Source organism: Polypterus senegalus, chromosome 3 (assembly GCF_016835505.1).
Source record: "Polypterus senegalus isolate Bchr_013 chromosome 3, ASM1683550v1, whole genome shotgun sequence".
NCBI classification, from domain to species: Eukaryota; Metazoa; Chordata; class Cladistia; order Polypteriformes; family Polypteridae; genus Polypterus; species Polypterus senegalus.
In genome coordinates, this window is record NC_053156.1 from 106,187,654 (window position 1) to 106,205,657 (window position 18,004).

Genomic DNA, 18,004 nt, shown 5'->3' on the forward strand with positions numbered 1-18,004 from the left:
CACACATAGAAAGAACATGCAGTACTACACACACTCAGTGTCCAGACCTGGTATTTGAACCCAGTACTCTGGAGCCGTAGAACAACAGAGCTAAGCACTGTGTCTCCAAAAGACCTTTCACAGTTATGAGCAATTAATTTGTTTTTCAGCACAATCTTGTGATACAAGAGTGTTTGCACAAAACAGTTAACAGACAAATAGCATAAAGCAATTTACTGCCATACATAAAGGAAAAAAAGCATTTGCAAAAAAAAAAAATATATACTGTATACTAAAATATATATAGTTCCAATTCAGAAATATTTGCTGCAATCAAATTAAGTCTGTATCTTTGTGAAGTACATTTTTTCTTGTTTTTCATTTCATTTCATAGCAATTTACCTCTATAAATTTATAAAGCTGAAGCAATATTGTACCCAATAAAGTTAAGTAGGTTCTCCACATCAATGCATTGAAAAAGATAATTTGCTTTTACATTGTAAAACACAGCCTGTAGCAGCTTTGTAAAATAAACAATTTGACTAAAAATAACCAAAAAAGTCCTAAGGATGACCCTTAAAAGACTATTTCAAAATGTTGGACAATTGGCAGTGTGCATCTGTTTTATTGACTTTAATAACAAAATGCAAATTTGCAATCCACTCTGAGAATGCAGATACCCATGTTCCAAAAATGAACCTGATAGTTGTACATTTAGAACAGTTGGAAATCATTACAAATCAGCATTTTCTTCAAACTACTCTGTTATCATCATTGTTAATGGCACAATTCTAGCAAAAGTCTAGCGCAAGTACTTTAATGCCTGAATAATATATTTTATTGTATTTTTATGCAAGTATATATATTTAGGGGGACATTTGCCAAATTGTTCCTAATATGATGGTTACATTTCAGAGCATACACCACCTTTTGAGATAGACTTGCCAAAGCGTTTCCAGAAATAATGCTTACATTCGAGCCCCAAGAGGGTTAGTCAGTTGGTCTGAATCACACAATGAGCCAACAGCATGCGGAGTTATGGTTTCAATTGCAGCCTTTTGGCCACCTGACTGCACTGTCTGGAGCCAATATAAACCAGATGTGGAGCACAAAGCAGCATTCCTACCACCACAGCTAATTTAAACAAAGACTGAAAAATTACTAAAGCCGACGCTTCTTCGTAACAGTTACCATGATAAAATGGGCTCTTTAAGGCTTTTTCACTGTATGATTCATGTGCTTAGTACACTTTCTAATTATTAACTGAATTAAAATATTTTTTTCTTTACTATGTTTCTGCCTTGGAATATCTGAGTTTGATGCAAATCTCTTCTACAACAGTGATGATGGGAAGGGATTTTGTAACTTACTGATCCTTATATCACTTGTAATAAATCTGAATTAGGCATTGATTGACAATCAATTCATTCATTTCTGGAAATTTTATATGTGTTTCTTTCTGCTACTTATTAATTTTTCTGAGGGGAGAGTGGCATCACTGCAACGCTATATTTTAAAGTCTTCTTCCATAATCGCCACCATATTGTCATATTTTTAGACAGCCAAGGATATGTTGTTTATAAGGATTAAGTTCATTGAAACCACATACTTAGTCATTATCTTGACTTGTGATGTCCTCACTCAGCGACTTCACACAATATTATTTGTTTTCCCTGCGCCCAGTTCTTTCAAGAAAACATGTTAGTCTTAATCAGATGTCATATTACGCGGCTTCTAGTTAAGAGGTATTTCAGATTTGCAGCTTCTAATATCATCATTGGACCATGTCAATTTAAACAATGGAAAATCACATTTAGTGATTGCATGCTAAATGTTTAGAACAGTCATGCTCGTCTCTTTTTCTGACCACCAACAGCTGGTGCTGTAGGAAGGGTTAATAGGTGCATTCCCATTCTACATTAGTGCATACAAACTCAAGACATCAGAGAGACGAGTCAATCTTCTGTTTGTGAGGTTCAAAATACCTGAGTTCTTTATTCCTCTGCACTGCATTCTATGCATTACACTTCTGGATGAACATTCACTGGTTGTCCACTCCAAGCCCACAAAGCCCACCCCACGAATAAAGACAAATGCAGAATTACTTGATTTTAATGGAGTGAGTCTCAGACAAGTTGAATTTGCTAGGTATGTCCCATTAGGTGATCAGCTTAATGCCATCAATTGCCAAAGACATGATAAGATTATGGAAATGAAGGCTACAACTAAAAATCATTAAAGAGTTGTGTAATGTGACAGACCTTTTAGTTAGGTATAATTAACATTTTTTAGAATAGAATTTATTTTTGCTTAGCTTAGGTTATTGGCTACAATTCTGCTTCTTGCTCTTGTTTTGAATCACTCAGTTTGCTGTCCTTCTGGTTTATAAACTCTACAAATTAGTCCGTGCTTTATGGTGCTTGCTATGTCCCAATTTATCTTCTACTCTATAAAAATTGGCAATGAACATCTACATCTTCTTGGTGTTCATAGGATCTGTGTTGTTGGGGATCTTGTGTGGCTGGAAGGTTAAATCCCTGGCAAGACATTATTGGCACCCAAAGGCCGCTATCTTCATCATTATTAGTGCCATTCTGAGAAATCTGTCATTCAAAATTGTATGTGGTGTCACGCCGGCCATGTTTCATAACACTGGATCACAGCTCGCTTAGCAGCTACACTTTTTTTTTTTTGTCAAAGTTAAGATTCTCCAATGCCATTACCTTACTATTTGAGCTGAACTAAATATTGCTAGGTGTAGTGGTTTTGGGTATTTTGACTGCTTAACAATTCATTTTTCTCAGTTCGTTTTTTTAGTGAAACAATTGCTGCCTGCCTGACAGCTCTTTTGAATCTCCTTTTAGCAAAAAAAGATTAAAAAGAAAATGTTTTCTTTTTCATTTTGTCTTCCCCAAGGGTTTTCTACAGAGCATTATGTGTGAAAGGAAAGAAAATTCCACCAAAATGAAGTAGACGGTGTCATCATAATGAAAGAACCTAAACTTAATGTGTGGATAGATATGCTTTAATGGTCTCTGATGCTATAATTTTGCAAAGCTAATAGTGTTTCTGTTTATCTACTCTTGTCTATTTACAGGCAAAAAAATGGAAGACAACAAATAAGCACCATGCAGATAATAAACAAAATATTCCTGTAAGACAACATAATATGGAAGTGTGCTTGGCTTCACCCTGGTCAGGGAGACATGCTCTTTGTTTGGCTCAACCCATCCTGCTTGAATGCTGTGTCTGCAGCGCTCCAGTTATAACCTGCATGGCCCAGGACATCTGGGAGACAAGGAGCCGCACCCAGGTACAACAGCTAAGACTCTTATCGGCATCTTGGGGAGACAATTTCTTTAATAAAGCGAAGAAAACCCCACTTTTAATACTTATGCATTTTGTTTCCTTTATTGAAACATAAAGTAAGCTAATTGATTTGTTGGGAGTTGTAGCGTGATTCAGGGTGATGGTGGTTTCACTTATTTTAATCAGTATATGAAAGATTTGCTTGCATTAAAACGTGGTTTGGTGAAATGAGTAGCGTGGCTTCAGAAGAAGCAGACAAGTAAGATATCGGACATCTTCACTATGAGGACCGAATGGGCTTCACCTATTTAAATATGACATGCTCACATGCCAGCTGTTTAGACATTGGGGTACAAAATCTGGCAAATCATTTATGAGTTCTCCAGATAAAAATTTGGGAATGACTTGCAAGCTCTGCTTTATGCTACACATCCTCTTGGCTCGCTAAGCTGGACCAGCAAAATTGTAAAGGCACAAAAAATTATGTCTGATTTGGCGGTGTCTTGCTATAGAAAACAAGAGTCCCCCAGTCCGTGGTTACATAACATACAATCTGTTGAGTACAAGTTGAAATCCGATGTCTTTAGCCTTCTGAAAAAATCTGCTATGGCTTTTGTGATGTTTTACTGGAAGTGAACTCATTATAACTGTATGAGAGTAGACTTCAAAATTAGGCTGCTCCTCTAAATTCACGTGTCTATTTTCTGAAAGAGAACCCCTCAGCAGGCTGCCAAAGAAACCATTTTATGAAAGGACTATATCTCTAATTGATGTGTAAGCCAGTACATTTATTTCCATTACTTAACTGCCAGGAAAATCTACCAAAAACTCTCTAAATAACTTTGACATGCAAATCTTATTGTATCAGCAGATTTCAGCCCCACTCAGCACAAACTGCAGATTCAGTCTATTCTGTTTTGTCTATCCAAGGTTATTTCCTCAGTTGCATAACATTTTTAACTAATATGTTCCATTTTTCTAGATTTTATGCTTAACTACGCATTTGCCAATTTGAGCATGAACTGTTAAAAAGTTATTATGTAAAGAGTTTGTTTAGGATGTCTGAAAGAGTTAAAAATGTTTACATTATGTATTAATTAATTGAGCAGTATAGGAATGCCTTACTGAGGCAACATGATAGTTAATTAATGCTAAACATTTTTGCTTAACTTTTACTGTGTGGACACCAGACTAAGCTATATAGTGCATTACATAGAAATATTTTGTAACATTAGTGAGTTTTGTTTAATGGCTATTATATAATAAGCTACCGTGGCTGTCCGTTTGTCTGTCCAGGATTTTAAATCACCTTTAGCTCGCAAATCATTTGAACTATTGACCTGAAATTTGGTACACATATACTACATGACATCTACTATCCGCTTTTGGGGTGATGATTGACCTCCAATGTTATTCCTCTTTTTATTTTTAATTTAATTTTATTGTAGAATCAACTCTCGGCAGTGGCCAGCAGGCCGACCGTGTGGCACATGTGTACGGGCACCGTTCTCATCCCTACCACCTTCGCCAACATTTCCCCTACCTCTCCATATATTAAATCATTCTTGAGGCAGATTGAAGACTTAAGTGCCATCTTAAGTGAAAAATTAAAGAAAACATATTAAGTAAATGCAACACAAACATTGACTTAATCAGTTTTAACACAAATAGATGCCGACGAAAGAAGAGAAGAAGCAGGCCACTTGGGTGGAAAAAAAGAGCTGCTCAGGAAACAGCAATCGCATCAACCTCTGAGCAAACAAATGCTAAATGTACTGGGGAAGAGTATGAGAACTATGAATGCTCAAGTCAAGTATAGCGCCGTTACTGGTTAACTATGAAATTTGTTTTTGCAGCCACCAATATTTAATAAAGGTCAGTTCTGAGAAACACCATCATAAGTAATTTGAACAAAAAATGAATGAGCAAAGCACAGACATTTAATTAAGACCTCTACCTTTACTTAAAATGCAAGAGAGAAAATGTTGGTCATTAATCACAAATTGAATATTAGAATGTGTCAATGCTACATTTTTTGGCTGGCATTACAAAGCAATGGTTAGGTTTCTTGTTGGACAGCTCCACAGACCTGGAGTCAAATCACTGTGAGAAATGTACTTGCACTCCCCATGTCCACACTCGTCTCCTGGTAGATTAGTGACTGTGAATGGATTGAATGAGTAGGTCCTGCAATGGACTGGTTAATTCCCTTCAACATATAGAGGATTCATAAAGACACCTTCACTTACAGTTCATTTTATTGTGTTGCAGATTTCATTTTAAATTAATAACTGTGTCATCTTTGCCCTTAAATCTACACTCAGTAACCCATAATGACAAAGTGAAAGCATGTTTACAGAAATGTTTGCAAATTTGTTAAAAATTAAAAACAGGAACGTCTCATTCATATAAGCATTCAGATCCTTAATTCAGTCCCTTTGCCAACAATTACATCTTTGAGTCTTCTTGGATGGGCTTTACAAACCTGCATTTGGGCAGTTTATCCCTGTTTTTTGACAGATCCTCTCCAGCCCCATTTCATTGGATTTGGAAGCATCTGTACACTGCCATCTTCAGGTGCTTCCACAGATTAGATTAGATTAGATTAGATTAGATTAGATTAGATTAGATTAGATTAGATTTAGGCAGATGAGTAGCTTCAGTGACAGACTTTTATCACTGTCCTGCTCCACTGACAGACTAAAGAGATCGTTCCTCCCCCACACTATGCGACTCTTCAATTCCACCTGGGGGAGTAAATGCTAACATTAATTTTATTTAAATTTTTTTCATTTTTTTTTTTCATTTTTATTACTATTTAATTTAATATTGTTTCTTTGTATCAGTATACTGCTGCTGGATTATGTGAATTTCCCCTTGGGATTAATAAAGTATCTATCTATCTATCTATCTATCTATCTATCTATCTATCTATCTATCTATCTATCTATCTATCTAGATGTTCTATGGGGTTTAAGTCTGGGCTTTGGTTGGACCAATCGAGGACAGTCAAAGAGTTGTCTTAAAGCAACTCCAGCATTGTCTTGGCTGTATACTTTGAGTCATTGTTCTTTAGAGAGTTGAACTGTCTCCCCAGTCTGAGGTCACGTGTACTCTGGAGGAGGTATTCTTCAAGGACCTCTCTGCATTTGGTTGCAGTCATCCTTCCCTCAAATCTGGATGATCTTTCTGTCCCTAATGCTGAGTAGTACCCCATAGCATGATGCTGCCATTAACAGGATGGTATTATGCAGGTGATGAGTTGTGCCTGGTTTTTGACAGACATAGTGCTTGGAGTTCTGCTCAAATAGTTCATTTTTTGTGAGAGACCAGAGAATATTTTTCTTGGCTCCTTTAAATGCTGTTTGACAAACTCCAAGCAGATTATCATATGTGCCTGATTGATCAAGTGCTGCTGATATGGTCGTCTCCCTGGCAGGTTCTTCCATCCTAGCAAAGGACTTTTAAAGCTCTGTTAGAGTGACCATTCAGTTCTTGGTCATCTCCCTGACCAGGTCCCTTCTTGCCCATCTTTGCCATCCAGATTGACTGGATGGCTAACTCTAGAAAGAGTTTTGGTGGTCTCAGACTTCTTCCATTTCACAATTATTGATGCCATTGTGTTATTGGGAACACTTAAAGCTTTAGAAATAGTTTTATACCCTTGCCCTAATCTGTGTCTCACAACAATTTGATCATGGAGGTCTACAGAGAGTTCCTTGAAATTAATGGCTTAGTTTTTGTTCTGACATGCAGTATGAATTGTGGGACCTTATATACACAGATGTGTGCCTTTCTAAATACTGTCCGGTCAATTCAGTTTGCCACTGGTGGACTCCAATCAAGTTCTAGACACATCTCCAGGATAATTACAGCAAACAGGATGCACATTAGCACAATTAGGAGTTTCACAGCAAAGGGTCTAAGCAATGATATAAAGCAGAGATTTCATCTTTTGATTTTTAAGAAACTTTTCTGAAAACAAGTTTTTATGTGGTCACTATAGGTTAATAGGTGTAGATTAATGGGTAAAAATGACAAATATATCCATTTAAAATTTAGTCTGCAATAAAGTGTGCAGAACATGAAGAGGTCTAAATACATTCTGAATGCACTTTATGCCCGGACCTCTTACTTCTGAACTTTGTTTAGTTAACTCAGGCAGGCATTTTTTCATCCTACCTATAGTTTAAATTTGTCTCTTCCCTTGAATCACTTCTGTGATCAAGGAGACACTAAAAAGCCTTGAACCCACTAGAGCAGGGGTATCAAACTCCAGTCCTGGAGGGCTGCAGTGGCTGCAGGTTTTCATTCTAACCATCTTCTTCATTAGTGACCAGTTTTTGGAGCTAATTAACTTCTTACGCCTTAGTTTTAATTAACATGACTCAGGCTCTTTGGTTGTTTCTTTTTCCTTTATTAGCAGCCAAAAAATAATGAGACACAAAACAAGCTGCCACATGATCAGCTCACCTGTGCCCATCAAACAATATCTGAAAATAAAGAAAGGTGATGGTCTCAGTAAGGTTGATCTCTCAGTTCAAACTTTTGACGATGTTCTTAGAAAAAACAGAAAATCAACAATTTTGGAAATGTCTACTGTGGCAGAATGAGAGCAGCAACAAGCTGTGGAATTAAATAACGGTTTTAATTAAAAGCAAGAATTGGCTTCTCATGAAGAAACTGATTGGAGTGAAATTGGTTGGAGTTTGAAGCCTCAATTTAGTTGGTCATCTGTCATCTCATTTCACGTTTCATTTCTGTTTGGCTGTCATTTAATGAAGAAAAGAATCAATTCAGAGGACTGAATCCTTAAAAACAAGGCTATTAAAATGATGGGAGAAGAAGTTAATTAGCATTGAAACCTGGTCACTAACAGGAAAAAGGTTAAAATAAAAACCTACAGTCACTGGGGCCCTCCAGGCCTGGAGTTTGACACCCCTGCACGAGAGCATAATTTTGCTGTAGCTTCCCAACTTTCCTAAATCCCTTATATCAGATTATTCTGTTACAGGAAATGATTCTGAGCTGCCAGTCCTTCCCAGTACAAAGCAGGGAGAAAGTAATCTATTTTATCACCTAAACATTTTAGGCAAGTTGTCTGGCCTCTCCAATGTCTGCCCAATACACCCTCTCCTAGTGTGTAGCTCTTGACCACTGAGTGTAAATTATGAGATTACTGCTACCTGGAGTGAATCACCTTACCTGGCCTGATGCATGACCTCTTTTCTGACATTCATGCCAGTTAATGGGGATCTCTTTTACCAGTCCTGACCTTCCCCTCTCTTATTGTAAGTCTGTCAGGAACCTTTGGGGTACCATTTGCCAACAATAATAAACTCTGAAGTACACAACATAATTCTATTAAATATACAGCCATTCAAAACACACCTGATTTGCTTTAACAAAGGAATCATGTGAGTTAAAAAAGTTGCATTATTTTTTATTATGTTTCACAGATTTCTTATGGACTTTAAAGAAATGGTACAGTGTTGTCAGAAGCATGCTACTCCAGGCAACAAAATCAAAAAGCACTGTGTGCAAATTACTGCTCAGGGGAGAGATAACAGGAGAAATATTAACAGTACGTACAGGTGCAGTATCACCCGCATGAATAGGAGACAAGCTGACATAACTATCTGAGATTAATTACACAGCCTACTTAGGAGAGCCATTGTGAAAGCACCAGCCTTCCTAATGATGGAAGCTTTCTTCTGTTATAGAAATGCACTAAGCTCATACTGGTAGGAAATTTCAGGTTCTCCGCTGTGTTTTGAGTCCATTGACAGATAAAGTCATTTATCTTCCACTCTCCTAGATGCAACTTAGACAATGCTGGTTAAATACTAACTGCAAGTACATTCATACAGTAAAACAAAACATTTCTTGGAGAAAAATGAGAGTTGGATGAAAAGGAAAAACAGCTTGTCACTAACCTTCACTGGCTTTAGTGATAAATGCTTATTTTGACATGGCTTACTCTGTAGTTCACGTATCAGGAGATCCTGTAAAAAAGAGAAAATTGTGTAACTTGTCATTATCACCTGCCATAGAGAACAGCAAGCCATTTTGCCTGCTGTGATTTCTATTTGCTTGTCTGCTTGGTTGTTTCAGCACCTGTTTACTAAATGCAACCACAATTGCATTCCTGTTGTTATTCTTTTTTACCATTATTTTATTACAAGTTTGGCGTAATTAAGTTTTACATTGTTTTAAATTTAATATAGCAGTCCTAAACCTGCTGAATGAATGTTCAGTCGTTGGGAATTTAATACTTTAATTTATTGGTTATCACCATGACCATCACCATTGCATTTCTGTTCATTGAGTTTTGCTTATAACATTTTCTTTTTCTTTCTTTCTTTCTTTCTTTCTTTCTTTCTTTCTTTCTTTCTTTCTTTCTTTCTTTCAAGTACTGTTGTTCGTTCAACCCACAACTTAGCAATGAAGAACAGCACAATTTGTGGAAAAAAGCTTATTACTTTGGCTTTGTTACAGTTGTATTTTAGCTTTTACTGTATGTGGAAATCCATTAACAACCCAAAATTCAAAAAAGTAATGAAAATAACACATGGAAAGTATTTTTTTTCTTCGAATGAAGACCTTATGATTATTTAGTTTAGTCTGATGTTTATGCAGAGACCTGAAGATCAAGTAACTTAACTGCAGCAAAGTAAGATGCAGTCATTTTTGATGCTTACAACTAAGACCTTCAGAAATATAATGAATGTGGAAACTTTTAAAAAGGAGGCAAGTGCGACTAATTTGTGTGTAAAGGATAACATTAAGTACATTTATTATTTTGTCTATTTTCTTAAACTTTTTTTCCATTACACAAATTGGAGCCAGTTTTAGCAGCACTGGGCAGAAGGCAGAAGCCAAAAGTGGATTGGGACATCAGTCCATCACAGCACACATTCATGTACACTCTCATAAAAATCTAGTGTCTAGAGACATAATTAAGATTTCAAGGAGTATTTAAGATATTTAATCATACTGAAAAGAACAACTTATGAACTAAAGAGAAAATTGAAATTATATTACTTCAAAAACCGGGTGCAGGAATAACAGTTAAAAAAAGTCTGGGGTGCCAACAGGGTTGTCCCATTTATTGTCCAACAAAAGAACTAAATTCAATGCCCTTTGGTGTGCGTGTCCTACAAAGAAGGATTTAAACTAAAAAAAAAAAGTAGCTTGGCTGGTTAGCCAGTAACAACGTAATTTCGATAGCAGAGCTCTGTCCAGCGGGTTGCTCTTGCCAGAAATGACACCTTCTTCCAAGAAGCTCTGGCTTTTATAGAGGCTGAACTGGAAGGGGTGGGGTCAGTTGTCCTCACTTAGTGGATTCCCAACGCGGTGAGGAGAGAAGGAGATGACGCTGTTAGCAATAGCACCCACTCTCATACATCAAAAGAGCCTATAAGGAGGTTCTCTGACATGCATGCATGATGATGGTTTTAACCAGAAAACTGATAAACGATATAATATGATACAAACATTCCTTGAGTTCTAAAAGTATAGATAGCACAATTACTGGACTATGAAGGGGCAACCAACAGGGAAAAGCACAATAAATCAAAGACAGAGCCAGCTGTTTAAGTTTCAAAGTGCAGCTGAGTAGTAGCGTCCATGAAAAAACAATTAGTTGTTGGTAATTGAATACACCGTAACATTACAGAGTCAGATGTGAATGGTAAATCTGAGATACTTTTGAAAGTAATTCAATTGTACTTATTTAAGTTATCAATGTTCATTTGTCAACTCAAAGTAGGATAACTATACTATCCCATTTGTTTATGGATGCTTTGCTATAATTAAAGGCAACACTTTAAAACAGAGTCTTGCCATTACAGCTTCTGATGTCATCTTCTGAAATTTGTTTCTCTTAAGCAATAAACTTCTGCATTTGTAGGCTGAAAATAAACTCCTCTGAGTGCTGATTGGTGAGGTAGTCAGGTGATGCTGCAAAAATTAGTTTTAAATAGTGGGCGATGACCCATACTGTTTAGTGATGATCAAATGTATAAAAAGCAGTTGTTAATCACAGAATGAATATGAGAATAAAAAAATAGTCAAAAGTAGAGTCAAAAGTAGTGAAATCTCTAAGTATGTAACTCAAAGCCTTGTGAAGAACAAATAATGTAAGATAAGCCATGCAGAGACCTGTAGGTCAGAACAAGATCTTTGAACTGGATCACAGCATTTATGGGAAACCAATGATTTGTAATAATAGCATTGAAATGTGAAACATCTTTTAACAAAAAATAAATAAAAATTATGAAATCTCAAAGAATCAGACTGCAACAGAAAACATGAAACTTACTGTTATTATATCAGGGAGCCAATTTATAAAACTGAACAATTAACCGTTATTTCGTAACTTGAGATTTGCATCAAATATCTTGAAACTGAAAAATTCTATAATGTTGCAGCAAACATTTTTTGGAAAAAGTCTTAAATCTTACTGATGTCTCTTTACAAAATCTAATGATGATAAATAATAATAATTATATGCCATGTAATAATAAAAAAAATATTTTCTCCTGTCCATTCAATATGTTGACACACACAATGATCTGAACATACACCAAAATGACTAAAGAGAGTCAGAGTGAGGCATTACACAGATGTATTGCTGTTGGTGTAAAGGAGCCCCAGCAGTGTTTCTTGACACACATTTGCAGAATAATTTGTTCGCTGAAAGTCCTCAGTGTTAGTGTGTCAGAAAGAGGATGTGCAACATTGTTCATAATGGCAATCCATTATGTTTTAATTCTCTTCTTTGCTACTACCTGCAGGGAGTCCAGAGTGCAACACATAACTGAGCCTGCACTTTATATTTGCTTGATATTTCAGTAGGCCTTTCTTGAAGTGATGTTAAAAGCTTAGTACACCAAAGTGTAGACAATTATATTGCTATATAGAGTTGTAGAAGATGTGAAGGATGCATTTTCCACATTAAAGGAACACAGTTTCCAAAGGAAAAAGAGCCTGCTCTTCTCTTTCTTATATAGTTCCTCTGCGTTCAGAGACCAGTCCAACATGTCATTAATGTGGACCCCCCGGTACTTATAGGAGTGGACCACCTCTACATCTACTTCTTGAATAGTGACTAGACATGGCTCTTTGGTGCGGTGAAAGTCCATAACCAGTTCCTTGGTTTTGATGCAGGTAATTCTCTTTGCACCAAGAAACAAAGTTCTCCACCTGACACCTATACTCTGTCTTATCCCCTTTATCAATACACCCCATAAGTGGAGAATCATCTGAGAAGTTCTGCAAGTGACATGACCTCTTGCTCTGTTTATATTCTGAGGTGTACAGGGTGAAGAGAAAAGGAGACAGGACTGTTCCTTCTGGGGCTCCAATGCTGCTCACATTCATATCAGAAACACAGTCCCTGAGTCTCACATACTATGGTCTGCCTGACAGATAGTCTATTATCCAGGACACCATAGACTTATCCACCTTGCACATCTCTGAGTTTACCCCTTAACATGGATAGAGATAATTGGAATAAAAAATTACATTTTACATTGTGCACAAGTTGGTTTACAGTTGAACAGTTGGTGTTCTAGGGAGACACAAAAAATCTAAATTTGAAAACAGTGCAGAGGTTATTCTCCACATTTTATGAGATTCATTAAAAAATAAATGTCTTTTCTATACTTTCTAAAAAGCTAAAATGAACAGCTAAGTAAAATGCATTTTATTTAGTGTGTTAATCTGCCCAATCAATCCCATGTTAAAAGCCTATCAAGTTGCCATTATTCATTTTTTTCATCTTCCATTTCTGTATCAGTTCGCTAAAACCCGACAGTTGACAAAGTATTTGTATTTGCTAACAAGATAAACATTAGATAAATCTCTCATTATAACTGACTAATTTTGCATTAGTGCATAATAATCATTTTGCTATGCATGTTTGAGAGTTTTAGTACAACTTGTACACATTTAATCAATTAACTTGTTTCTGTCCATAGTTTCTTCAACAGAAACGCAATGCATTTAATCTGCTTTCTTAATTACCCATAAAGGCATGTTGGCTGCTTCTATAATTAACATTCCCTTTCCCAGCCACAGTGCCTTTCAGGCATTCCTTACATTTCCTGTGTCTTTGTGACTAAGTGTTTATGCTTATTTTTGACTCTAAATATTCAGTTCTTTCTAATTTATTTTCATTATTGTGCTCTTTGTAATGCACAAAAAACATTTTTTTACATTACACTGCTTGTAGGAATAAAAAAATGACAACATAAATAACCAGTATTGTTCTCTAAACGTGCATTTGATTTTGCCTTAATTGCGTTTGATCTGAAATGTACTGTATATAATATCTAAGTATTAAGCTTTTTTAGTAGGAATAAAAAAAGCAACACTATAGGTGCCATTATAGACTATCATCATGCTGATGATACATGTAGTTTGAGGTTTATTTCTGCATTGTGTCAGAGTCTGTCAGCATACTGTGCAAACTGAATTGGCTGCAGGTACTGCCTCATGTTGCCATTAGTGACAAAGACAATAGCAATATACAAAAATAGAAAAGAATCAGTCATGAAGGATAATTTTTCTTTAATTTTTTTAACAGTGTATATACTCACATTTAAATAAATAATATATAACACCACTATAACATGACCCTGTCACATCTGGACTACCTGAAATTCTCTACTGGCAGAAGTACCTTCAGTTGCTACCAAGCCACTGCAGATTCAAAATGCAATGACACATCTTGTGCTCAATCTGACCAAGACAGACACATGCCGCTCCTCTTTTCAGACCGCTACCCTGGGTTCCTGTATATGGAGACATTTGTGAGGTCCTATGCTCCTTCTTGCCCGCTCAGGCCTGCTAGTGAACAGTGTCTGGTGCTGCCACCTCACAGTCTAGACTCTTTCTATGTGTAGCTCTGAGCTGCTGGACCAAACTGCCCAACTTTGCCTCAATATTTTTAAGAACTCTCTTGTTGTGTGAATGTCGGTATAACTGATAACGGTTTGGATAGGTTCTTTTAACCAAGGAGAGATGAACTAGTCTTGTGTTCTGTTTGTTGTAAAGCTCTTCACTTCTGATTAGTTTTGTAACCTTCTCTTGTAACACAGTCCCTAAGACAAATGATTACCCAATTATGTTGACCTCTTTTGTAAGCTGCTTTGGAAAAAAGCTTCTGCTAAGTAAATACATGTAAATATAAATATAATGTACAGTAAATGTATAACAGCTGATAATGAGAAATATTTAAAAGTACTGAAGATGAAGATAGAAGTAGATATTACTACTTAACGGTTAACTCCATCTGATATCTAGAGTATGTTCTTTGTATAAAATAAATTAATTTGTTTTTGTTGTAGTAATGCCATCCTTTGCTTGACTGATACTAAAGTACTGTATCTTGATTTGATTGACCAGAGGCTTATGCATATGTGTGTCCTTTCATAGATTAACATTCCATCCAGGGCTGGTTTTTGTCCTGCACCTTATGCAGCCAGGTTAGGCTATGGCTTCCTATGACCCTATAATGGGAAAGGTGGCCTAAAAGGTGTATGGACACAAAGATGAGTAGAAAACATCAAGCATATTAGTCAACAGCAAAATAGCTGCATTCATCAAAAAATGGTGGCATTTGTGGCAGGAAACCAAACACAAAATGGTAATGCATTCTTGTAAACAAAAGGAGACTAAAAAAATCACAATCCTAAAATGATACTAAAAGTGCAAAACAATTGCAGAAGTCGATTCTGTATAGGATAAACACTTAGATTCATCACATGTGTGGCCACGTTTTATAACATGTGCTGTGAAATCATGGGGCATGTACCTAGCTGATGCAACATAATAACGTGAAACCATTAAAGCTCCGTTTGATATTTCCTTTCTTGGTGATTTTTGCAGGGGCTCTAGTTTCTTCTAATGGTGTGATGATATTCTTCTAGATAAATTTGTAAATTTAAATTGGCCTTGTACAACTGAGAGTTGATGATGTGTGTTTCTCGCGACACAGACTTACCCTTCTTAGTGTCTAAGACACCCAGTATATGACAACCGCCAGAACAAGGATGTTGTCCTTCTTGGAGAATTGACTATGATGCCACAGTGGAGTAATGTTGATTGCTTAAACAACAAGTGACAACTCATTGAGAGGTACTTCACAAACAGTACACGACCATTTCCCCTTAAATACAATTGTGATTCGCAATCCTATGCAACCCAAAGGAACTGTGCTCTAGGGTAACAATCTAAATGGTTCCATGAGGTCCAATGTGACCAATATAATGTCTAGTCAAGACCTGAATGATCTTACAATAATCATGACCCTGTAGTTGGGATATAATGGGTTGGATAATGGATGGATGGATGAGTTTGACAAATGTGAGAAGATAATTCAGTTTATCAAGTTTGTTTCGTTAGTAAATAGCTAAGTTGTCCCAACAACCAGATACTTTTTCAAAGTTACCAAGCTTTCCTGTTCACCACATGACTCTCACAACCCTCCTGGCAGACGCCTGCATGGTACAGACTTTTCAGTCCTGCTCCCGACTGCTTCCTTTTATGGTTTCAACCCACTCCCAGCCGGTTTGGACAAAATTCCATCCTTTGTCTGTCTGCTCCCACCCAATTCATCTTACACTCGATGTAGGGTTCCATTGTGCCCCCTACTGCATTCCTACTTTCTTCTTTAAAAGGCACTTGAATCATACACATAGCCTAAGAAGAGTCTTAAAATTGCAGAATCTGTAAGGAGGAAAAAAAAATCACATTTTTTTCCCTTCTTTTATATAATACTAGCTGTGTAGTATGCCTGTGTTGTAAAAAGCCCGGGGTCCTAGAAACTATTGAAATCATCAGAAAAAAATTGAAATGTAGAGATGTCAGGTAATTGAAAGGAACTACTCTGGGCATCTCTCTCCTAGGAGGATTCGTTTTACCAATGTACTCGCCTAGCTTCTGTATTGGCGGCTAAGCGTTTGCCTCTTTTTTCGGAGGTTTCGTTTTGACGCCGAGCTGACCTTGCTTGTGTATTCTTGGAGGTGGAGCCCTTACCCCGACTCCACCTCTCTCTTTTGGGCCGGGCAGACAGACAGACATACTTCCACACATAGACATTTATATATAAGAAAATCAAAGTTGGTATATTGACATTGTTTTCAAAAAATTGTAAATAAGCATATAGTTGAATAAACAAAGAATGACCCGATATTGTCTTTTCCCGACGATGTCCTCTTTATGAGACTGAAATAGAGGTATGGTTGAAATCAAAACAAATCTTCCAGGATTTTTGTCTCGATTGTTATTTAGACCATGTAAACAAATAGAGGACATAAAGATTTTTCGGAACCCTTTGTGACACGTATCTGTTTTGAAATTCCTGTCAGAGTAACTCATATGTGGCTCAAGGTGTGTTTGAAAATAAGCAGATTGACTCAGGTTACAGCAAGGAAAACTGGGCAGAGCTAGATTAATATTTAACACCAACTTATAAGTGGAAAATGTTTTTAAAAAAATGAAAGAAAAAACACATTTACAAACAAGTTAAGTAATAATAATGATAAAAATAAAAATAATAGTAGTACCCATGTTTTTGGCTGGGACATGACATCCAGGGAGCCAAATGTGTGATTAGGAGAGATGGCATGTGTGACTTAAAGTTCATGTTCACTATGAAGAACACATTAATTTTAAAATAATACATTTTTTGTGTTTTTCCTTTTTTGTTATTATGGAAGAGAAATACCAACTCTGCAAGTTATTAATTTTTTTAGTAAATAGCTGAATATAAAGTACAAAATTTAAAATGATTAAATTGATTAGAAAATTAATAAACATACATTGTATCTGAAGGCGTGTGTCCAGTTTTAATTGTATCCTTGCCCCAGAGTGTCCATCCATCCATCCATTTTCTAACCCGCTGAATCCGAATACAGGGTCACGGGGGTCTGCTGGAGCCAATCCCAGCCAACACAGGGCACAAGCCAATCCTGGGCAGGGTGCCAACCCACTGCAGGACACACACAAACACACCCACTAGGGCCAATTTAGAATCGCCAATCCACCTAACCTGCATGTCTTTGGATTGTCGGAGGAAACTGGAGCGCCGGAGGAAACCCACGCAGACACGGGAGAACATGCAAACTCCACGCAGGGAGGACCCGGGAAGCGAATCCGGGTCTCCTAACTGCGAGGCAGCAGCGCTACCACTGCGCCACCGTGCCGCCCCCCCAGAGTGTCTGAAAAATGAAATCTGTTCACCCTGTTATATACTTAGATGTACTTTTGCATATGTGTGGCTTAGACAAGCGTATAAATATGCGCAGTCAATATGAGAGTCAACCGCAGCACAGCAGAGCATGCCAATAAACTTGAATACATGAAGGTTAGGAAACAAAAATACAACGGTACTCTAACCAATAATCATATCGTGCTCATGCCCAGGCATATGCATCACAATAACTGCAATGATACATTTAAAAACTCAATTAAAAAAAAGAAATTAGACACCACCATATCGCTGATATGCCTATGCTATCTTTTCTTCTTTTCTGACTTTATGTAATGAAAAATTATGATAGTGAAACAACTAAATAGGATTTGTTTTTCAAGAATTCTCTCAGACATTCATCAGTGCTCTGACTGCCCGCTCGGCACTGCAGTAATAGAGTTGACTCGCCCGTGTCCACTCACTACCATTAAATTTTAGTCTTGTGCCTTGAATGAA

At 36.9% G+C, this 18,004-nt stretch overlaps 1 protein-coding gene across 1 annotated transcript in view; it reads left to right on the forward strand.

The window, feature by feature from the left end:
- The window catches only part of sgk1 (serum/glucocorticoid regulated kinase 1), a 189,580-nt gene that overhangs the window by 60,166 nt on the left and 111,410 nt on the right, over positions 1-18,004 (forward strand). The window contains exon 3 of the mRNA XM_039747727.1: positions 3,077-3,292. Coding sequence (XP_039603661.1) covers positions 3,077-3,292 — 216 coding nt within the window. The remainder of the gene's footprint in view (positions 1-3,076; positions 3,293-18,004) is intronic.